The sequence below is a fragment of the Marmota flaviventris genome, chromosome 7, assembly GCF_047511675.1.
Source record: "Marmota flaviventris isolate mMarFla1 chromosome 7, mMarFla1.hap1, whole genome shotgun sequence".
Lineage (NCBI taxonomy): Eukaryota > Metazoa > Chordata > Mammalia > Rodentia > Sciuridae > Marmota > Marmota flaviventris.
The window spans coordinates 61,337,525-61,360,505 of NC_092504.1; the positions used below are offsets into that span (position 1 = coordinate 61,337,525).

General features: G+C 40.7%; 1 protein-coding gene across 3 annotated transcripts in view; it reads left to right on the top strand.

Annotated features, from left to right (window-relative positions):
* The window catches only part of Septin11 (septin 11), a 95,515-nt gene that overhangs the window by 64,576 nt on the left and 7,958 nt on the right, over positions 1-22,981 (top strand). Inside the window, exons 4-10 of one of the 3 annotated variants that reach the window (XM_071614352.1) lie at positions 290-476; positions 3,569-3,730; positions 6,986-7,082; positions 7,964-8,132; positions 14,281-14,413; positions 15,709-15,896; positions 19,298-21,605. In XM_071614352.1, the coding sequence (XP_071470453.1) occupies positions 290-476; positions 3,569-3,730; positions 6,986-7,082; positions 7,964-8,132; positions 14,281-14,413; positions 15,709-15,896; positions 19,298-19,313 (952 nt within the window). In that variant the 3' untranslated portion in view covers positions 19,314-21,605. Of the gene's footprint in view, positions 1-289; positions 477-3,568; positions 3,731-6,985; positions 7,083-7,963; positions 8,133-14,280; positions 14,414-15,708; positions 15,897-19,297; positions 22,956-22,981 lie in introns of those variants that run through there. The other 2 variants (XM_027939791.3, XM_071614353.1) reach the window with 2 other exon arrangements.

The window sequence follows — 22,981 nt, forward strand, 5'->3', positions numbered from 1 at the left end:
GACTGTTAGAGCTACAGGGGCCAGCATGACAGAGGGCCAGAGGCAAATGAAGATGTTCTGTACAAGGGCCACTACAGGTCATCGCTGTGTATTGCCAGGGAGGGAGTGGGAGAGATGGATGATCCTGGAGAGTTCTTCAGGGGCCAGGTGACAGAAGACCTTGGATACCAAGGCAAGGAACTTGGGCTCCAGCGTTTAGGAGAAAGCCACTGATGATGTTTCTGTGAAAGAGGTTTGAGACTGGAAACATGCTGGTTTAAAAGTATTTTCAAAATATTCTGTTTTGTAGCTATAAGCCAATAGTGGAATACATCGACGCCCAATTTGAGGCCTACTTGCAAGAGGAACTGAAGATTAAACGTTCTCTCTTCAACTACCACGACACGAGGATTCACGCCTGCCTCTATTTTATCGCCCCCACGGGACATTCACTGAAGTCTCTGGACCTGGTCACCATGAAGAAGCTGGACAGTAAGGTACTGTCTGTCACTCTGATTATATCAATTCTCCTTTTAGAATACCTTTATTCTAAGGCCTCAATTTATTCTCTGCTTTCATTATAATTTGTTTTTTTGTTTTGTTTTGTTTTCTGGATTACAGAACCACAGGATTTGGCAGTGTAAGAAATGCTTAAAATCCTCTTCTGGATGTTAGGCCAAAACAAAACAAATCTCACAAAACGTGGCTTGTGGGTTAGGGATAGAGCTCATTGGTAGAGTGCATACCTCACATGCACGAAGCCCTGGGTTTAATCTCCAGGTGAATAGCCCACAAAACAACAACAACAACAACAAAACGTAGCTTGTTAGAAAATACATTTAGTTCTTAAGTAGGAGATTGAAGTATAAATTCAAGATTCATTTATTTTCTTTAAAACCTTTCTCTAAATCTCTTTTTAAAAGATTTTTAAAGGTTAAATTAACTTCTAAAATGGCCATTTCTTTAAGGTTGAATGATTTTTTAAAAACTTTAATTCAAAGTTTAAAATGAAATAAATGTCAACTTTTTGCCTAATTGAGGCCAGCCTGGCTTTTTAGATTTTTGAACACGGGTGTTCAGGAGAAGTGGAGTCTCCATTCAGCTTGTCCCCTGAGCTTGATGCCTTTGTATCCTCTTTTTCAGAGCACTCAAAGGAGGTGACTGTTAAATTTGATAAAATTTGGTGGCCTGCTTTACAATTAATTTGATTTTCTGTTTTGAAATATATAGAAGAGAACACATTTTGAAACAAAGACAAAGCAAATGGCAACCAGAACAACCGTAAATCTAAGTCATGGTATTTTCTCCTAGAAAAATACTTCCTTGCATTTGATGGAAATTCTTTTTTTTTTTTTTTAATATTTTTTAGTTGTCAGTGGACCTTTATTTTATGTATTTATATGTGGTGCTGAGAACCAAACCCAGTGCCTCACATATGCTAGGCAAGCGCTTTACCACTGAGCCACCACCCCAGCCCTCAGATGGAAATTCTTATCAGGTGATAAGGACCTTAGAGGGCTTGATTGGTGTGATTTTTTTTTTTTTTTTTTGGTCCAAACAACACTCTTTAAAAGATGCTTATTCTCTAGGGGGATAAAATAGTTAGAGGCCAAACTAGAGATCAGCCTGTCCCCAAGGCTTCTTCTGGAACAGCCCACAAAGGGCTTGGCTGGAGAGGCTAAAGCCGAGCCAGGCTCCTTGGGTTTCCAGCACACACAGACACAGTGTTTTACAGAAAAATATTCCAATGGCCTGAAGGGATTACTGCAGTGAGAGCACTTTTGGGAGAATAAATAGAAATCCTTCTTCAGCCCATTGGGTGTGCTGCACTTGAGCTGAGTGCCTGGGAGCTGTGCCGTTACCCAGATGGGACTCTGCACAGGCCGGGCTGCTCTCTCTGCTGTCAGATCTTTGAAAGTGAGGCAGGTCCCCCATCATCAGGAGCCCCGACTCTCCACAGTCCGAAGGAAGCAGAGTGAGGTGGCCTCTTACCTGAGGGCCATGCATGTAGACCAAGCCAGGTTAATAGCCCACAAAATGAAATTGTGTTTAGCAGAGGTGATTTTCATATGAAAAGGGGGCGTGGCACACAAAACAAGCTCATCCAGCACAAGGCAACCAAACACCTCAATCTCAGTGCAAGTTAAACTTTCAAGGATTGAATTGTTATAGAGTTGGAGAGCTGTGTAGCATCTGAAAATGATATTATCCACGTTTTGTTTATACAGGTGAAGGGAAGAATTAAGAAAACATGATCATTTCAGAAAAGATTCTCAAACTCCTGCCAATGAGAGAAAAGAGATTTTAAAACTAAATTGCTTGGTGTCTCTATCTACTTGATCAGTTTGGTCAAGGAAACACGAACCTCTGTCATCTTGTCCAGTTTGGTATTAATTGAGTACTAAGTGTGGATGCAAGATAGCCAGTGAACACAGGAGGAAAGGTTTTGGTTCCCTGGTTGTGATCCAGACACATCCCCTGCCATCAGTGATGATTTCCAGTCTATACTTCGCTTGGAGGAATCCCAAGTGCTAGGGACTTAGGAGTGTGTTGTAGAATAGGTTGAAGAAAAGGACTTTCTACCAGCACGTCTTTTGATTTGGCCTGTGGGAGATAAAAGGAGAAGCAAAAGTGCAGATGTGACCCAAAACCTCTTGTTCAGTGTTCTTGGGCTGGGTGAAGAGCAGAGCTCTAAATATCAGATGTCAGTAGCATCTTATTGAAATCTCCAGATAGGAAGAAGAAAGTTAATCTCAAAATGTGGATTTAAAAAATGTGTCCTGTGGACAGGGCTGGGGGATGGTAGGAAAAAAATGGCCCACCTTGGGTTTAAAGCTTATACTCTAGGGTGTCCTTGGCCCTCATTCTGGGCTGTCTGCCATTAATGTCAAACTCCAAGTTCTCCCCTGTTATTCATAACTGAGGAGACTCAGAAATTGAGCCATGTTTTTGGCACTGGGTCTACTTCTGGCATGAAGGAGAAATTTGATAGAAGCTGATTTTCAAAAGAATTAGCTAGTGTGAGTTTGAAAAATTTTAAAGTAAGTAAAAATATTTTTGCTTTAATACTTAGGTTCCCCTCTCCTAGCAATTTTCAAAGTATCAGAACAAAGAAAGGATTTTAGCCTGCATGGGACTGACATTCTGCTGCTCTAACAAAAACTTTGTGATCACACTGTCAGAGCATGCAGAAGTCAAGCACCTAAAGAAAGTGGGAGGGGTCCAGAAGGAGTGGTTGGTTATTCAAAGAATAGCTCCTTTGTTACTACTGTTTGTCATGGAGTAATAACATTTCCTCTCCCTCTGTTAAAAAAAAAAAAAAAAAAAAAGGATGAGGTAGCACAGGAGAGGAAATTACAAGTATGATTTTCTGTGTAGGATGGAAGGAAGTCTAAGTGTTCTGAGATGGAACTAAAAGATTATCCCAGGTCTTCTTAATTTTGCATCTAGGTAAATAGTCCAATTTTCAGTGTCATATATGTTTTTTTACAGTGAGGTTTTACAATATTTATTTATTTACTATGTTTTACACCCATGTCTATTTCTCTTATGTTGAAGTTGTGTAAAAATGGACATGTTTGTTTTACAGGTGAACATTATTCCAATAATTGCAAAAGCAGACACGATTGCCAAGAATGAATTGCACAAATTTAAAAGTAAGATCATGAGTGAACTAGTCAGCAATGGCGTCCAGATATACCAGTTCCCTACAGATGAAGAAACGGTGGCAGAGATTAATGCAACGATGAGTGTAAGACCTCAAATAAAATGGGTACAAACGACTCTCCTGGAAGATTTTCTTAGTAGCAGCATTGCAGAATGGCTAAACCTGCATTGGGGACCTGAGACTCCATTTGGAGTCCAGATCTGCCACTGCAAGTCTTTTAACCAGCCTGGGCCTTAGTTTCCCCACCTATCAAGTGGGAGAGTTAAACAGGGTGATCTCAGATTTCCTTCCTACTCTAATGGTTAATGATTTCCAAGACAAATCTCAGCTCAGGCGGAGATGCCATGTGTGCATTCTTCTATAGAACTGCAATATGGGATCTTTGTGTAGGGTTCAGTAAGCATGAATGAAATCATCTACTTTATATCCCTCTCCATCATTTTTTTTAAAGCCTTAATGGTAATTGAACCCAGGTTCTCATTCATGCCACCAAGCCTTTTTTTTTAATTTGCTCTAATCAGTTATACATGACAGCAGAATGCACTTCGATTCACTGTACACAAATGGAGCACAATTTTCATTTCTGTGGTTGTAGATGAAGTAGATCACACCATTAGTGCAATCATACATACACTTAAAGTAATGAAGTTCGTCTCATTCCTCTATCTTTCCTACCCCCTGTGCCCCCTCCCCTCCCCTCTGTCCCCTATGCCCATTCATCCCATGCCCCTCTTCCCATTATGGATCAGCATTCACTTATCAGAGAAAACATTTGGCCTTTGGTTTGGGGGATTGGCTTACTTCGCTTAGCATGATATTCTCCAACTCCATCCATTTACCTGCAAACGACATAATTTTATTCTCTTTTAATGCTGAGTAATATTCCATTGTGTGTGTGTGTGTGTGTGCGCGCGCGTGCGTGCGTGTGTGTGCGTGCGACATATCGCATTTTGTTTATCCATTCATCTTTTGAAGGGCATCTAGGTTGGTTTCACAGTTTAGCTATTGTGAATTATACTGTAAACATTGATGTGGCTGCATCATTTTAGTATGCTGTTTTTAAGTCCTTTGAGTATAGACCAAGGAGTAGGATAGCGGGGTCAAATAGTGATTCCATTCCAAGTTTTCTAAGGAATCTCCATACTGCTTTCCAGATTGGTTGCACCAATTTGCAGTCCCACCAGCAATATATGTGTGTGCCTTTTCCCCCACATCCTTGCCAACACTTATTATTACTTGTATTCTTGATATCTGCCATTTTGACTGGAGTGGGATGAAACTTTAGAGTAGTTTTGATTTGCATTTCTCTAATTGCTAGAGATGTTGAACATTTTTTTCATACATTTGTTGATCAATTGTATATCTTTTTCTGAGAAGTTAGACAAGTACTCTTAATACTGAGCCACCTCTCCATCCCCCCACCTCAATCCTTTTAAATAATGTTTCATGGTTATAAAATTAAGTTTGCATTGAACTTCCTAGAAAGAAAATATCCACAAACTTTTACTCTCTTTCTCTCTTTGTCTAATTAGTAAGACTGAAGATCTTTGACATTGCAAACTAATCTTGCTGTTTATCAAAAATTTTTCTTTTAGGCTTTTCATGCAAACAGTTCTTTCAGATATGATTCCATATGATGTGTATGTAGCTGAGTAACACAGATTCCCCTGGTGGTTGCTTTTGATGCATTGAATGGAAATATTCCTTGGTCATTGGACCAGAATGTTAGGTGGAAAGGCCTTTGAGTTCCTCAGCTTCAGGGACCATGGTTCAGTTTCAGACTTTGAGTTTGAGAAGGAAAATGTACTTTCCTTCCTCCCTTCAGAGTGGTGAGATTAACTAGGAAATTTAAATAATCTTGCATCTTCCACAAAGTCCCACTTGAGAAACTTGAGGTGAGGATTCTGCCAAGCTCTCCGTGGAAAAGGATTTGACTTGAAAACATTCTCCTTCTCAGTGGATTTGTAGGAGAAGGACATTGGGTTGTAATTCTCAGAGCAACTCTATCAAATCTCTTTATTCTTGTATGCTAATAGAAAAACAGAATTAGTTTTCTCTCTACCCCCAGAGTGTAGCCATAACTACCAAATAAACCATTAGAAAAGAGTCGGTTGTCTTGGACACCACCTATGCTTGAGATAAATCTGAGTGGAAGGCTTGATTCAGTATTTCGGGCTAACGAGTATTTCTGACTTGAAATTTGTGCAGTGATCAGCTATCTAAATAGTTCTGTTTAGTAGAAATACAATGTGAGCTACACAAGTAATTTAAATTTTTCTAGTAGTTACATTAAAAAATGAAGCATGAAATTAATTTTAAGAATTTACTTAATCCTAATCCAGTATATCCAGAATATTATTGTTTCTTTATGTAATGAATTAAAAAGTTATTAACACGATCCTTTAATAGCAAGTCTTTGAAGTTTTATAATGTTAGTACATCTCAATTTGTATTTCCAATTTTTATTAACAATGCTTAATCTGTATTTATAATTCTTTAAATTTATAGTTAAGATGGGCCTGGTGGTACATGCTTGTAATCCAAGCAATTCAGGAGGCTGAGGCAGGAGGATCACATGTTCAATGCTAGCCTGGGGCAACTTAGTGAGACCCTGTCTCAAAATAAAAAAAATAAAAAGTACTAGGATGTAGCTCGGAGATAAAGCACTTCTGGGTTCAATAACTAGTGTTAAAAAAAAAAAAAGAAAGAAAATTTATAGTTAAAAAAGCAGATTCACATGCTTAGATTATTCCTAACATACTTTAAAGTTTTTCTATGTGAAATAAGTATCAATCCCCGCTCCCAGACAAATGAACAAACAAGCAAAAAGCCCTTTCCCTTTAAATTTGTACTTACCTTGCCAAAACTGGTCTTTTTTTTTTTTTTTTTTGAAGCGTCGTAAAATGCTGTCCTTACAAACAGCAAAGTTATGTTGAACAGGAAAACATTCTATACTGCTTTCATTTGGAATTTACATGTATATTAATTAAAAGCAAATAAAATTAAAAAGTGAGGTTTTGGGTTCCACAAACTATACTTCACCTGCTCTGTGGTCACAGGTCGTGAGTGACGGCTGTGTTGGATGGGGCAAATCTAGAGCTTACTGTATAGTTGCTACTGCTTCTGCAGTTTTCCCTGCAATCTAGCTCCTAACAAGTATTTGGCTGTAGGGTGTAGGATACATGAGCTAGAGAATCTTCTATGAGTTCTCCTGGCCCACCTTGTGTCTTGCCATGAAATAGAGATTCTGCAGAAGGAGGAGCTTGCAGAGGTGGGTGGAGAAACAGACTCTGTTGGAGCTGTGGAAGATAACCACACTCCTCTTCTGTTGCTTGGCAGGTCCACCTCCCATTCGCAGTGGTTGGCAGCACCGAAGAAGTGAAGATTGGCAACAAGATGGCAAAGGCTAGGCAGTACCCCTGGGGCGTGGTACAGGGTATGTCCATCACGGGAAGGGGACTCTAAAGTCAGTGCCTGGGGTGAATGACCACAATTCTTCCCTCCCTGTGTTGGGAAGTGTAAAACAGGGGCAGGTGGGAGTAAGTGGTGTGGTGTCACTCTTGGCTGTTATCCAAGGTGAGAAAGACCCATGCAGGTAGACAGACAGTAGAGAAAAGCAGCTGCCAAGCCCTAGTGCCAATGAGGTGACTCCTCTTACTAGCTTTCACTGGTTGTGTAGGAAATTCAGCATAAATTCCTAGAAAATAAAAATTTCCCCAGGAGCCTGAACCAGTTGCATCAGCAAAGTATCAGAAAGTGCAAAAAAAAACAATTTCATGCAAACAAGAGGATGACTTGCTCAGTCATCTCTGGGAAAGTTGTCTTCCAATTAAGTGTTATTTCAATAAATATTTGGTAATTGGGAATAATGATGATATTTAAAAACTGCCTGGTACAGTTCCTGATGGCATGGAATGATAGAAACAGGCCTGGCTTTGGACCAGATGATATGGTGTTTGAGTCTAGACTCTGCTACCTCTTTTTGGGAGGTCAGCTTGCTTATCAAAGCCAGGCTTCTTTATCTGCAAAGCAGAAATCACAAAGTTTACTGGTCGAATGATTGTGAAGGATAAAGTCAAAATCTGTAAAGCTCCTCTCTGAGTTTTTGCACAGAATAGGCACCCGGCAGTTAGCCTTACCACCATTAGTGTTATGTTCAGTGCTATCTGAAATCCTTTCTGATGGCTGTAAAACACCTTTAGTTGGTTTTGAGATTTCAGAGAGTTCAGAGTGATGGTAGCAACATCTTGGAAGCATCTAAGATTTTCTGTGATGTTGCTAATAGCCCTTTGTCCTACTTTTCCCCATCATTTGCAGTTGAGAATGAAAACCATTGTGATTTTGTGAAGCTGCGGGAGATGCTGATTCGCGTGAACATGGAAGACTTGAGAGAACAGACACACACCCGCCATTATGAGTTGTACCGGCGCTGTAAGCTTGAGGAGATGGGATTTAAGGACACTGACCCTGACAGCAAGCCCTTCAGGTATGAGGGTACCCAGCTGTTAAGTGTCTGTCTGGCAGTGCTGGGGGTAGCACATTGGTGCATCATAGAAAATGCATGTTGGATTGGGGTGTTGGTGATGGAGTGGCCTGGGGAAGGAGATTCAAGGAACACAAAGCCAGGCACTGTGATAACCACTGTACCACTGTATTTGAATTATTGTAACTAACTAGAGTTGTAGATGATGAAACTCACAGCACTGAAACAGTGTAAGCAACCTAGCTAATACCCTACAAGTAAGTGAGGTGGGTGGGATTTGAGCTTCACTATGTTACTTCTGAGCCCAGGCTCTTAACTGTTAGGTTTGCAGAGTACAGATCCTGGTCCATACAGTCCCCCCGCCCTTTAGTACTGGGGATTGAATCCAGGGGAGTGTTATCACTAACATACCCTTTTTAATTTTATATCCTCGACCCTTTTTAATTTTGAGATAATGTCTCACTAAATTGCTTAGAGCCTTACTAAGCTGCTGCTGCTGGCCTGAAACTTGTGATCCTCCTGACTTGGCCTCCCAATTTGCAGGATTACGCTGTGCGCCACTGTGCCCAGTTACTGAGCCACACATTTTTTCCAAATAGGTTTAACTTCTCAAAGCTCTTGGTGTTTTTGAGCGCTCTTACTAACTTTCAGTGGTCCAGTACAGTTCTAACAACAGAGGAGTAGGAAAGGGAATAACTTTAAGAAAATGTATATATTTTCCCACATCATTGATGGATGGAGATGTAAAGTTTGAAAAGGAGTAATGAATGTAGAATTATTGCCCTAACAAATGTCCAGTTCTTGCTAGAGCCCAGTGGCAGGGAAATGATTGACAGGGTTGGAGTACTGGTTCCCACCAGGCTTGGTCATAGAGGCATAGCTCTGGGTCACCCTGGAAGGTGAGGCTGCCAAGCCAGGTCGCCACCTTCTGGTAGAGGAGAGGATTGTACCCAACCTATTTCTTAGTGGGAATTTGAATTGAAATGATGTGAGAGGTTTGTCTGTGCTGGCTGCCTCTTCTGATTGGAGGCTGCAATACCTTGGAAAAAAAAACTGTTTTCTTTATCTTTTGTGGCTAGCCCAGAAACATTTTGATATCCATAGAACCTGAGGCAACCTGTGCACAGATTCTGTCCCCTGGGTCTGAGCTACTTTGGGGAAAGAGAAGAGGTTCATTTTTTTTTTTTTTTTTTTTGCAATTCCTTTGGAGGTAATTCAGTAATGCCTACGCTGGTCCCCTGCTATAGTGCTATTGGGCAGGCCCATGGGCATGTGTGTATTTGGTGAGAATGAAGACCCGAACAAAGGGCTGTTCACCAGGAAGTTAACTTCTAGCTGAATTTGCATCATGTATCCCGCCCTAGGGGCTTATAAAACTGACTCTCTCCAGCTGTATGAAATGTTACTTTCTTAGGCTAGGGGTAGGAGGCCTTTTTGTCTACACAGGTTTAGCTACCTTGAAATGCATTTACCAAAGAATAGCCCCACAAAATTAGGCTCATTTAATGGTTATTAAACCTGATAAAAATAGTTTTTGTATAGAAAAGGCTATCTTTAGTATTTCATAGAGTATTTGTGTTCCCGAAATAAAACAAAGGAACTGCCATAAAATTGGATTCATTCAATTTTATGCCATAAAATTGGATTTCATTCACTGGATTCATTCAAATCCAAGCCACCCCACCCCTGGTACTGGGAGTTGAACCCAGGGCTCCACGCATACTAGGCAAGTGCTCTACTACTGGGCTACATCCCCCACTTGTTCAGGTCCAGCTAGTGCTAAACAACACTGGGAAAAGTTCCTGGGGTTTGGGTTTAAGTCTTGGCCCTGTTACTACTCACATCCTTAACCCATCCAGGCCCGAGTTTTTCATTTGAGCCAGATCAGGGACAGATTAGATCTAGCACCAGGACTTCTTATAATGGACCACTTCTGCAGGCCACATGGTCTCATCATAAGTAAGCAATTCTACTCTTGTCAATTGAAAGTGACCACAAGCCATAGTATAAATGGGCATGGCTATGTTTCAGTAAAGCTTTATTTATAAAAACAGGTGGGAGGGACTCACATTTGGTCCTTGGGCTGTAATTTGCTGACATCTAGACAAGATCATAACCTGGAGCCTATGAATTGCTGTAAAAATTAGAATGTGTGACTGAGTTTGTTAGAGGTAATTTGCTTCCCACAGTGTTCGGAACCATTCAGCACAGCTATGTTCTTTTTAATTCTGAAATCTGTGGAATATGAAGAGTCTGTGATACTACCGTTAGCTCTCTACCACCACCAGAAGGGGCCAGGTGACCCAGGGCTCTATAGGTTTCTGGGAACCTAGGGATGCTGGGCATTCCCCCCAGGTGCTAGCTTGCCACCTGCTCTGCTGTCTCTGTCGCTGGCGTTTAAATTAAGGCATCTCCTGCAAGCCTAGAGTAAGTGCCCACTAGGGTAAGTGGAGCTGGGTGGTTCCAGCAGAGTTTCTGCAAGGCTGGGGAGTTGCTGGGCCAACCCATTCCTCTGACCACTCTATAGACAGGGCCTTTAGGATTGGTGAGAGTAGACATTGAGGCTCACCTGACTCATAGAGAACTTGTCTCCCCATTTCCATTTGGTCCCTTTTCTACTGGCCTAAAGTTTCCTTTTTGATGAAAAAAGCACACTAGAGGCAGTAAAGCTAATGGAGTCTGGCCCTGGGGTTGTCCTTGAACCTGCCTGTGTTCTGAATGCTGTCTCTATTGTCTCCTGGCAGAGAGCATAGATATCCAGGCTTCAGCCTACCCTTCCTGTGCCTACTCACCCCCGTGTATGCTCACTGCTGCCCTGTAGCCTTGGAACTCACTTCCACCTAAAGAGAGCAGCCATCTCTTCCCTGGACCCAGGGTCCTCTTATTCCAACTCTCTTTCTGAGTGGCATTTTAGGGTAAATGAGGAGAGAGGACTTAGGCCGCCACTGGACCTGATTGTGTCTCCTTTGGCTGTTCCCCACTTCTTTTTCTCCTGAGATACCATTGCCCTTTGTACAAAAGTCCCTGCTCAAACTGCTTCCTCCTCCTCACAAAAAGCCCCTTCTTGACTCACCACTAGTCAGGCCACAGAAAGTGCTCATTACCACCATTGTCTCAGAGATTAAAACATTTTGGGCTCCCATTTGCCCCTGTGAGAGTTCTGTTTCTATTTTTTATACTTGAAATATTTTTTTTTTAGTTGTAGATGGACACAGTAATTTTATTTTTATGTGGTGCTGAGGATCGAACCCAGTGCCTCACACATGCTTGGTAAGCGCTCTACCACTGAGCTGCAATCCCAGCTTCTGAACTGGAGTTTGATACCTGGAAATATTAGGGTTTCTATAATCTCTGGGTAATAACAGCTCAACTGGTGGAGGTGCTTAGGGAATAGGACTCTGTGGATATTATAGGTTTTCTAAGTTATTTGTAAGTAACTTAATTTTGTTTTGTTCCTTGGGCTAAGGTTTTAGGATTCTTTCTCATGTTGCTGTGATTATTGTTTCCCATGTCAAAGCTAGTTCACATCGTAGGGTACAGAATAATTAAGTAGTAGCATTTGTTGAGTCCTTTTCCCCTGTGCTGGCCCAGGGAACTACCAGCCTGTGAATGAGACCAGTCTTGCTGATAGCAAAGATGCTCTTAGGCTTTCTCAAGGACAGGGCATTCAAGACAGGAATTTGGAGTATACAAAACATTTTCCATTGTGATCGGGTGTCGACACACCAACTCTTCTGTTTGCACTGCACTCTGTTGCTTTCTGTCCTAGTCTCAATCTTATTCTTTTAAAATCATGATTGAGATCTATGATTGGACTGTGATACATAGTTTGAAAATGTATTTCCAGAAACAGGGGCATGGGTTAGGTTGTGGTTGGGACTAGATACAACAGAGTCATCGTGGGAGTTCTCCTTATTTGGGGTAGCATTACTCAAACCACATTCTATCTGTGAGTTCCTTCAGAAAGTTCCTATGATAAAACATTAAAACAAGTCCACCTGTTTCTTTCACTGAAGGGCTTCTCAGAGCACTTCAAATAAGCAGTGGCTAGCCAGCTGGTTACCTGTTATCTCCCGGAAAGCATTTCAATACAGATGTTACCTTAGCCAGATGTTCTGAATTCGCATCTCTAGGAGTGGGCTTGGAAATCTGAATTTAGAAAAAGTATACTCAGGTGTGCCCATTGGTCCTGCTGTGCTGCCAGGGGATGCCCTGTGCATTATGAATCCTTTTAAGGAGAAGCACACACAGCACCTAACTCCCAGTTTTGGAAACCTCATTCAGAGATCCTATCTTGAAACTAGGTGGTGATCTCTAAAACACCACGTTGGGTATTATTTCCATGATAAGGTATTCCATTGCTTGTTAGAAGAGAGATTTGTTCATTACTAAAAATCAACAGAAATTGAGTTTTCTGTAACATTTCATAATAAGGACAAGTCATTCTCTTCCTTTGGCAGTTTTTTTTTCATACCAAGAACTGAACCCAGGTGCTTAACCATCAAGTCAATTTTTATATATACATAACCCCAGCCCTTTTAAATATTTTATTTAGAGATAGGATCTTGCCAAGTTGCTTAGGGCTTCACTAAGTTGCTGGCTTTGAACTCGTGATCCTCATGCCTCAGCCTCTGAGCCACTGGGATTACAGGCGTGCACCCCCATGCCTAGCTTCCTTTGGTAGTTCTGACCCACATAACAGTGAGTTTATTACAAGAGTTTATTACAAGCTGACAAAACCAAATTTATGAATTATTTATAGTTTTCTTGCCAACAGAATTCTGTCTCTCAGTGACTATAGACCAAATAGTGCTATTAGTATTACCTAACATTAACACTGTCCAACTTGTATTTGTCTCATAATATGAAAGCTAAATATATTTATGGAAACTCAAAACTCATGGTTGTTCACAAGTAGATAGGGCTGGCAGTGTTGGGGACTGGAGAATTTATTTCTCATAAACTAATAAGGGTGATAATTATAGAAGTGCAACCATCCTAACTAATAGATTCTAATCCTAACCTAATTGTTCAGTTCATGCCCTGCCCCCCCTTCTTTTCATCTAATGTTTCTGTGGCTATTGTGTGGGCTTTACAGGGACCCTGGGTCCTCCACAGTTTATATTCAGTTTGTAGTTTATCCCTGGGGTGAATTAGGTCCATGAGTAAAGGTAGATATAATACAAACATTGTATTGCAGACTCCATACAACCATTATGCTAGGGAAACTGGTGGGGTGCGGGGGCGAACACCTTGTAAAATATCAGTAGCTATTTATAGTGCACCTGTGGGGTGGGGTGTGTTTTCTTGATTGTGTTATCAAAGGTAGTTTCTCTGTAAATGTAGTTTTCTCTGTAAATGTTCTGACTGAGATAAAGCTGCGTTATGGCACTCAGTATAAAATATTAGGCTCTCAGTTTTGCAGACCGGAAGAAGATGGGGCTTAAAATGAAAATAAAATCCTTCCTGCACGATTTACATTTGGTGATATAACTTGAAAAGTAGCAGTTTTCTCTTCTACCCTTAGAAGTACTCTTGTCTCTCTAGTATTTTCACTGAGTCTGTTTTTCAGATTGAGGGCTGGAGGGAGATGAGTGGAGGAAGGGGAACATTTATTAAGCACTGATTTTATGTCAAATCCTTTACTCACTTGTCCTGCATCTAATTCTAATAATCGCATCCCAGAAGGTAAGTGGTGTTGTATCCACGTCTCATAGTTGCAGAGTTAGAGAGGCTGGTCCTTTCCCAAGGTCAGTCAGTTGGTGGGGCCAGAATTCAAATTTTGCTCTGTCTGACTTCATTCCCTGTTCATTTCACCCCCTACTAGGCCACCTTCATCTTCTAAAACTCAAAATCACACCCTCAGCCCAGGCTATCCCTGTGTGAACGTGTGTGAGATAAAACTTAGTGCAGCATTGTGTTTATTGACTCATTTCTGGTTTTCAATGCCCTTGTCTTTTCAATCTCAGTGTAAATAACTTAAAAAAACAAACAAACAAACAAAAAAAACTTTCATTCTATTTGAGCTTTAATATGGTAGGCAGAAGCTTTATCTTTGTTTTGGGAAGTAGATGGGTAGAAATGATGTACACTGAAATTTCATAACTATGCAATTTCATAACCCTGCCCTTGGTTTGTGGATTTTGAATAGTCTTCAGGAGACCTATGAAGCAAAAAGGAATGAATTCCTGGGAGAATTGCAGAAGAAAGAAGAAGAGATGAGACAGATGTTTGTTATGAGAGTGAAGGAGAAAGAGGCTGAACTTAAAGAGGCAGAGAAAGAGGTAAGCTGTCTGTCCTCCTGCAACAAACAAAAATCTAGGAGAATTATTTTAATAATCCTTTTTTTTTTTTTTTTTTTTTGCATTTTATAGGATTTCATGCCAGTTCAAGTACTTGCTGCACATATTTTATCATAAGTGGCATACTAACCTGGCAAGAAGAGTGAGCCAGATATCTTTTTTGTTTTGGTTTGGTTTTGACAGTAAGATAGAACTGAGGGATGCTTAACCACTGAGCTACATCCCCAGTCCCTCCCCCGCTTATTTTTCTTTAATATTTTGAAACAGGGTCTTGCTAAATTGCTGAGGCTGGCTTTGAACTTGCAATCCTCCTGCCTCAGCTTCCTGAGCTGCTGACGTTAGAGATGTGCGCCACCATACTCAGCTAGATAATCTTATCCTCATTTTGCAGATGAAAAACTGGGAACCATACAGGTAGCATGATTTAGATCTTGGGTTTCTAGTCCTGATCATAGTGTCTTTGCAGCTCTGTGTTTCTTCAATTTACAGTTCTTGACATATGAAAGTCTGGATTCTGGAACTGTTATTATTATCTTAGTCTATCAGACAATTCGGCTCAACAGTGGAGGGCACTCTCTGGTGGGTTGCATTTAATTTATCTTTAAAAGACTAATAAAACTTAGAGGTCATTTGAATAACTAAGCACTCAAGATGGTTTTGCTGCTAAGAAAGGAATATTGAGCTTTATTTGCTATGGCTTTAAGAACCAAATGGATGATGGGTAAAAATTTAAAATTATCTAGTAAGCATTCCTTCCCTCTCTTCTTCCCTTTCTGCATCCCTCCCTCTCTGTATTTGGTTCTGAATGTGTCTGTGTGTCTGCTGGAAAATGAATCCAGAGCCTCACGCGTGCCGGGAGGCACTCTACCACTGAGCTACACCCCCATCCTGTGATTGTGGTTTTTTAAATATGGATATGTGTTTATATCTCTCATTGTCTCTTAAGTTAACGTATTTCATACATGGTGAAAAAGAATCAGAAATAAAGAAGCGCTTTTACTACCAGGATGGACTTTTTTGTTATCTTCTTTTTATCAGGGTTTTCAAGGAATTTTTAGCCCCAAGGAGCTCAAGTAACAAAGGAGCTTAGGACTCAGGGATGCTCTGAACACCTTAGCCTGGCTCCTCCGATAAGCCACCAGACAGTACTTCGCTCCTGCAATGAAAGCACCGGCAGCCACATGATGCAACTTTTGTTTTTGAGCAGATTCACATAGTCTACATTAGTAAGAGTTTCCTTCCCTTCTCCAAGCATGTCTGCCTCTTTTTCTCTCCAGCTCCACGAGAAGTTTGACCTTCTAAAGCGGACACACCAAGAAGAGAAGAAGAAAGTGGAAGACAAGAAGAAGGAGCTCGAGGACGAGGTGAACAATTTCCAGAAGAAGAAAGCAGCAGCGCAGCTACTACAGTCCCAGGCCCAGCAGTCTGGGGCCCAGCAAACCAAGAAAGACAAGGATAAGAAAAAGTAAGCAGGTGCCACCCCATCTACTGGGGACCTCTAACAATTTATTCCTCTTGCATGTCTGCTTTACCCATTGACAGACTGGAAACTGGTCTATTACCAGAAAAATAAAAAGCAAGTATTTTCTCTACAGTGCAGGGAAGATGATAAATGTTTTTAAAAGTATTTTTAAAGGGTACACAAGGATTAATTTATAAAACTTGACCACGTTGATCAAGCAATCAGGATGGACTAACCTGTCATCTCCCATAGCATCGTCTGCACCAACGCTAGGATTCTCAGAGAAGACAGGTTTATCTCTCTTCAGTACCTCTGAAGACAGTTCTCATGATTCTCTTGATAAAGAGCATCTTAAAATCTTGATTGTTCAAATTGTTTTCCCACTCTGTGTTGTAAGGCCTGGCAAGCCAGTCATTGAGAATCACGTTCCCAAACTAAAACAGCGGGAAGAGCTGCTTGTAGCCACTGGTTTTCCTCTAAATTCAACAAGGTGGTGAATGATCTTATTGTGAAATGCAGTCAAAATGCCCTTCCCGTTAACATACCCTGCCAACCCTCAAGTCTCACAAAACAGTTTTTAAATATGGTCTTGAGTCAATGTGCCAAAAGTTCAGATTCTGCTCTTGAGTTGGTCACTTCTTAGGATGCTCCAGTAGCAGCTGCCTGAACCCAGGGGAGATTTGAGCTTCCTTGAAATTCTGTTACTTGAATCTCTCCTTTGAATCTCCTTAAAGAATAGAGAGTGAGTTTTATGACAGTAGCTGCTGATTATAGTAAATATGGTGATAAGAAGGCCTTTGAAGGAAACCTATGTGGTGGCCCAGTGGCAAGCCCACAGATGCCACCCTCTTTTGTCTATTTAACCTACCATACTCTTAGGGCAGCTATGAAGCAACTCGGAGCTTGTTTGAGGATTCTTGCTCTTCATCCTTAGATGCCATAGGGGTCTAGGGAAAGAGCAGGCAAACAACAAAAATATGATACTCAAAAAGGCAAAAATTACATTCTTTAAAAATATAGCACATAGGATTGTCTGTGCAATCCTAATTGAAAGGGAAAAGTGAGCACAGCCATTGTCCCCTTATAGTAAAGATCAAAATGTGCTGCTACAGTGACACATGGAGAGAATATTAAGCTACACTTTGTACGCTGACTTGCCAAGTAGCAGGAAATGTGTCAAGGGTAAAGGGGCAGGCATCTTTTCTAAGCAATAACAGAAATAGTTGGTGTAGATGAGGTGTGATTTTAACTGAGGTGGGTACAGATGTAAGTGACCAAAGAGGAGTCCAAGGGCCCCAGATTGGTTATCCTGGATTAATTCTGAGAGAATCAGTTGCTCAGATCATAATCCAATTCAAGAGAATGTTTCTTAGCTCTGTGTGTTGGAAGAGTATCTGATACTAGGGTGACGTTGTCCACACACAAATTCAGAGGCTACATGACTCTTCCAGTGAAGACACATGAAAGCCATTTGGCTTTGTACCCTCGATCCAGACTAACCCAAGATAAAAATAGGGTGCACGTGTGTGTATGGTATGTGTGTACATGTATGTCTGTAGGTGTGGATGAGAGAAAAAGCTGCTGATTCAGCTTAGAGAACCCAAAGTCTAGGTTTCTTTCCCCAAAACACTAAAGTGCATCAAGGTACAAGTCTTAATACTAAAAATGTTTATAGAAGACCAGCAATGTTAAAGAATATTTCATGTATACTGGATGTGCCTTTACGTAATGGAAATCCCAAGAGCTGATCAATATTGTGCCTCCATTAAAAAATCTACGTAGTAACCAACTTCCCAGCACAGGGAGGTTTTTTCCTTGCCCCTTGGATATTTTAGCTTATTTTCTTCCCATCTTGGGCCTTACCAATTAAGCTTTTAAAGTTTACATGGCATCTGTGTGAATTCTGTTTTAGCTTTATTTATATATTCTCCTTTGTTACTAATGGCATTAGACTTGGTTCATAATAGTTACCAGGTTCTGTGCCCCACAATAGCACATGTTTTTTCATATCCCCTTTGTATAGTGAAAGCTGGTTGGAGGCCTGAAGTGTCATAGTGGAAAAACAAAAATCCACCCCTCTTATTGCCTGTGGCAGTGGAAGGGTTTGGTTAGAGAGGCCCACAGAAAGACAGGAAGCAGTGCAACCAGAGGAGCACCTCACACAGAAACAGCCTCTTCCTCTTAGTGTAGCTGGATCAGGTGCCAGAGCTGCCATAGTCACCTCTTAGGAGCTGGCTTTGTTTGGGGTAGAAAATTTACAAAGACATTTTTTTTTTTTTTAATCTGCTATGCTTCCCCCTTCAAGCTTACCTTAGTTTTTCTAATAGTTTAAAATTTTCTTTTTCTATTCTAATGACACGCTCCTTTTTTAACATAGGTAAGGCTTTATACTTCTCCTTGACCTGTAGTGGCATGAGAGTATATAACATTACCTAAGATTACAAAGTAGAACTAACCCTGGCACTGCCATTAGCTGGACCCCACCTTCTGCCATCTCTGGCCACCAAGTCACTTTCCTTGTTTGCGGCTACACCACAGTGGTGGGACTGCCCGAGGGTAAGTTGTTCAGTGGACAGCATTCATCTCTTCTGAAAACAGTTTGCACAATTGCCAGTAGGCATTAGCTGGTTAAAATGCATCTAATCCAAAAGAAAGCTTTCAGATTCATCATTTAAAAACTGGCATGGAGTAACAGTTTACCCAACCATCTACTCACCTTTGTTTTTAAGCACACATACATTTTGATTTTTGCGAAGAAATAAAGTTGCATGTTTTGGATTTGCCTAAAATTAGACATGGATCTTGGGTTTGGCATTGCTTTGTTCCTAAAAGAGGGGGAAAGCTCTCGGCATTGCAGTAGCTGTAACCATATAATGATCTTTTTTTGTCCTTCCCAACTAGATTAGTAGCATGTCTTCATCCACTATATTCTAATCCCCAAGCTACTGTAGATGTTTCCAAGTCATTTGTACAAAGGCATTTATTGTGTATTTATTCTCTGACTCCTTTAGCAGCTCAAAAAGTGGAAGATGAAGTTCCTATTCAGTGCTAACGTGATAACAGCATCCAGTAGATCATGGTTGTGTGTTATTTGAGAAAACAAAAAACCAAACAGTAAATCCTTCCACCGGAACATGCAGTGGTTTCAAGAAGTCACTTGTGAATTCTAAATTACATGCAAATGGAAACTAACCACGTGTTCTTTGATTCAGTATTAAAATTTTGCTTTTGCTTGTCATGTAGAATAGCCTATTCAGATTTTTGGTTTTTAATTTCTGTCAGTTCCATAATCATTGCATGAGCATTCACCATCACTGAATGCTGGTGCTGGCGCTCCTAATTTTTCCTTTCTTTTTTTTATTTATTATTATTTCTAACTTTTTTGTTTTGTTTTTAACTTGCAGTGCAAGCTTCACATAAAGCCTGGCAAGCCAAGGATGTTCCCGCATTCACCTGCTTTTGCAGTAATAGTGTATCTCTGCCATCTGTGTCCTTTTGTTTTATTTTGTTTTGCCCTTCCCCAAACACCAATAACTCTTAACTCATTTTGCTGAATGTTGTCGGGTGGTGGAAAACCATAGAACAAGGGAATAACAGCAAAGGCTCTGTGCAGCTGGACTTTGTTTCTGGAAATTAAATGATTTGCCCTTTTTATGCTTGTTCCAAATGGCAGCGGGAAGCATGCCTGTTACTTGTATGTCGCTTTGGATCGAGGAAAGTGGGTAAAATGCTACCTGTACGTCTGATGTGAAAACTTCTCACCGCCTCAGCAGCTGAACTAAAACCCTGAATAGCCATGACAACAACTTGCATTTTCTTGATTGTTCATCTCTATGATTGCACAATACCGAACTCCCTGTTTTTTTTTTCCACACCAGCCCCAAACTAAGATAGATTTGAATGTAGGCAGAAAGGTGGGTGAGCATCATAGATGACTTTTACATTTGCATGAATTTTTGTTTGTTTTAATGGCTAACATTATTGGCTTGAGCTTGTGGTCTGTTCCAACTGTCTCCCCTCAGGGGTTGAGACTGCATCTGAACACCCACTCAAAGCCTAACCGAGTTGGCACCGACTGGTGTAAGGAAATGATGATCATGTTCACGTTGGCCAGTGTGTTTTTCATCCTCCCTTCGATCAAGATCTCAAAGGTCAGGTCCTATATCACTGATTATAGAAGAATCTTCCACTGAGGAGGATGGGCTTCCCACAATCTATTTACACTGAGGACCCTTTCCTACATTTGCTCTCAGCCGGCTGAGGCACTGGACATTGGTACTTGTAATAAAACTATTCACTAACCACGAGAGAAAGTTTCACAAATACTTCACATAGGAAATTTGCTATAAATTGTGTGTGTGTCATCTGTAGCACAAATTTGAAAAGACATCAGCAATTTAAGGTAAAAATGAGAAGGCAGGCAACAAAACCCATGAGTCCAAAAAAATAAAAAGGAAAGAAAAGAAATTCAACTTCACTGCCAGTTTCCTTGCTGATGTTTCAGATCCAATTGTCTTGAATGAAATTTCCACACTTGTCCCCTCACTATGACTGACTCTACCTGCCCTTTGTGTCTCAGGCCCACCGTCTCATCCAGGGTTGGGACTAACTCATAGGCCAGGACATATACTACCTTCCTGATTTGTATGGAGAAGGGCATATCTGATCTCTTTTCTGTGCCAGTCCTTTCACATGCTTACCTTTGTATATGCTTGTTCCCCTGATCCCAACAAGATCCTCCCAGCTTTCTAACCCTGTCCTCTCCTATTTCTTACTTAAAAGGATAACATTTCTCATGAACCCAACACGTCACCTCTGGGTTTCCCCTCTGACCATCGCCAGTTGCATATTAAGTTAAACAAGATAGAATATGCTGCACCTCCCTTCCCCTGACACACACTTTGTTTTTAAAGTAATAAGTATTTGATTCCAACAAAGATCCCCCCAACCTTCTCTTTGTCCCCAGTCATACTGAGGGGAAAGAAGGGACACTCTCCCATGAACCTGATGTAGGCTTAATTAGGCAAAGTAAGGAAATGAGTTTCACTGGAATGCAAACTAAGCTGGGAAAGACCCTGCCAACTAGACCAGCAGCAGTTATGGTCTTCACAGGTTGAGAAGCTATTAGACCATCATTTTTATCTTAGCTTTTGTTTGTATAGCAGTTCTGAGGCTCTGAAGCTGGCTGTCCAGCACTAGACAGCATGCCGACTCTAACCATGGGCTGCGTTTGCTCCTATGCTGAGCACTACACAAAAGCTTGAATCTTTGTGTCATATGCTTGTTCCAACCACTGCTTGTGTGAGCATTTTTGTGCCTTGTAACCAGAAAACATACTTTTCAATTCTATTTCTTGCATCCCTGAAAGCTTTTAAATATAAGCCTAGCACGAAAAGCATCCTGCTGACTTTTTGATTCCAAGATGATTGATTGATTGGATTGATTTTTTTTTTTTTTGCATTAAAATTTACACAGCAAAATGAATCAGATGGAGAGTCAGGGAATAAAAAGTCAAAAGAAACATATAGAAGCTTTTTTCAAAAAAATGTGTTGCTTCTGAACTTTTTTCTACCACTGCTCCCTAGCCCTGTTTAGTTTGTTATTGCTGCTCTTTTTCTTTCTGTATCTGTGCCTTTTTTCACAGTAGTCCTTGGCTCTGCACGGAATAAATGATATCCTCAAATCTAATTGGATGTGCTTTCGCCTTTGCATGTAAGTATAGTAGTGAGAAATCTTCCAGATCTTTCTAACGCTTTAAAATTAGAGAAAACAAATGGGATGGATGGATTTTCCTTTTTTTTTTTTTTTTTTTTTTGAGGGGGTAGAGAGAGAATGGTCTGAGTAACTTTTCTTCTAAACAAATTAAAAATATCTAAAGTGGCCATGTTTCCCCCCCCCCCCCCCGACAATTTACATGTTTTTCAACTCCTTGATTTCAATGTGGAAATCGGAAATCCTGATCCCAGCCTGTGTTCTGCACAGTATCATGGGCATCATTGGATGTTACACAGAGTCCTTGACTCTGACATTGTAAACTAGAATGAGAAACTGCCACCTTCCACTGGAGCAAATCAAAAAGAAAGAAACCTTTTATGCTGGGCCGACTTCATGATCACTTAAATTTTGGATCTTGATAAATGGGCTCTCCTTGGTGCTAACAGTAACAGTGGTCATTGTTTTGTTTCTTTTTCTTTTTTGGCCAGTTAGTTCCAGTTCCTCCCCCCCATCTTCTGTTCAAATATAATAACCGTCTTTTTCTTTCTTCTGGACTGTACATACCCCCAACAGTTGCATGTGTTGTAGGATGTGATGGAAGAGCACGTATGGGAATTTAATTGCAGGTCAGAGACTGGGTTTTCCCAGCATAGGCTCTGCATTAATGGTCAAGGTTTTGTCTAAAAAGGCATCATTTCTCAACCAGGGAACTGTTTGATAACAACGCTGGGCAAGGTGTCTTGTAATCTTCCTTCCCTGCTTTGTAACTCACCAGCAATATGCTTATTTTCCATATCTTGTGCACCTCCGATGAACGCACATGTTTTCCTGACTTTCTTGATGTATCCATAAATGTTTCACACATGGTTTGTTGAGTCGGGTTTTTCAGCTGTTCCTGGCCCACGTCATGCTGTCTCTGTGTGGTCCAACCTGAACTGTCCATTCAGATTCCTTGGCTTTGCCCCTTGCAAGTGTCTGGAATTGTCAAGTCTCAGCTTCCAAAGTCCTGGTTCTGTTGGCAGGACATGTGCGATGATTCTTTAGCAGGAATTATGACCTACAAAGTCTAGTTTGTATGTAGGTATGAAGGGAATTTTAAAAAATAAATTGAAAATTAAGCTGTGAACAGCATTAGAACTTTGTCTATTTCTTAATTTTTAAAATATGCTGATATGCCTTAAACTGTAGCTGTAGATTCTTGTCATTTTGCTGTTTGAAAATAACCGATGTGTTTTCTAAAACTGTTGTGTAATCTACTTTCAGTGTTAATGCAGAATTGTCATATATGTAAGATGCATGTTAGACACTTGTCTTTTTTAAGAACTAAAATAATTGTATTATTGTGAAGTCTCATTTTTTTCAAGTATGAAATT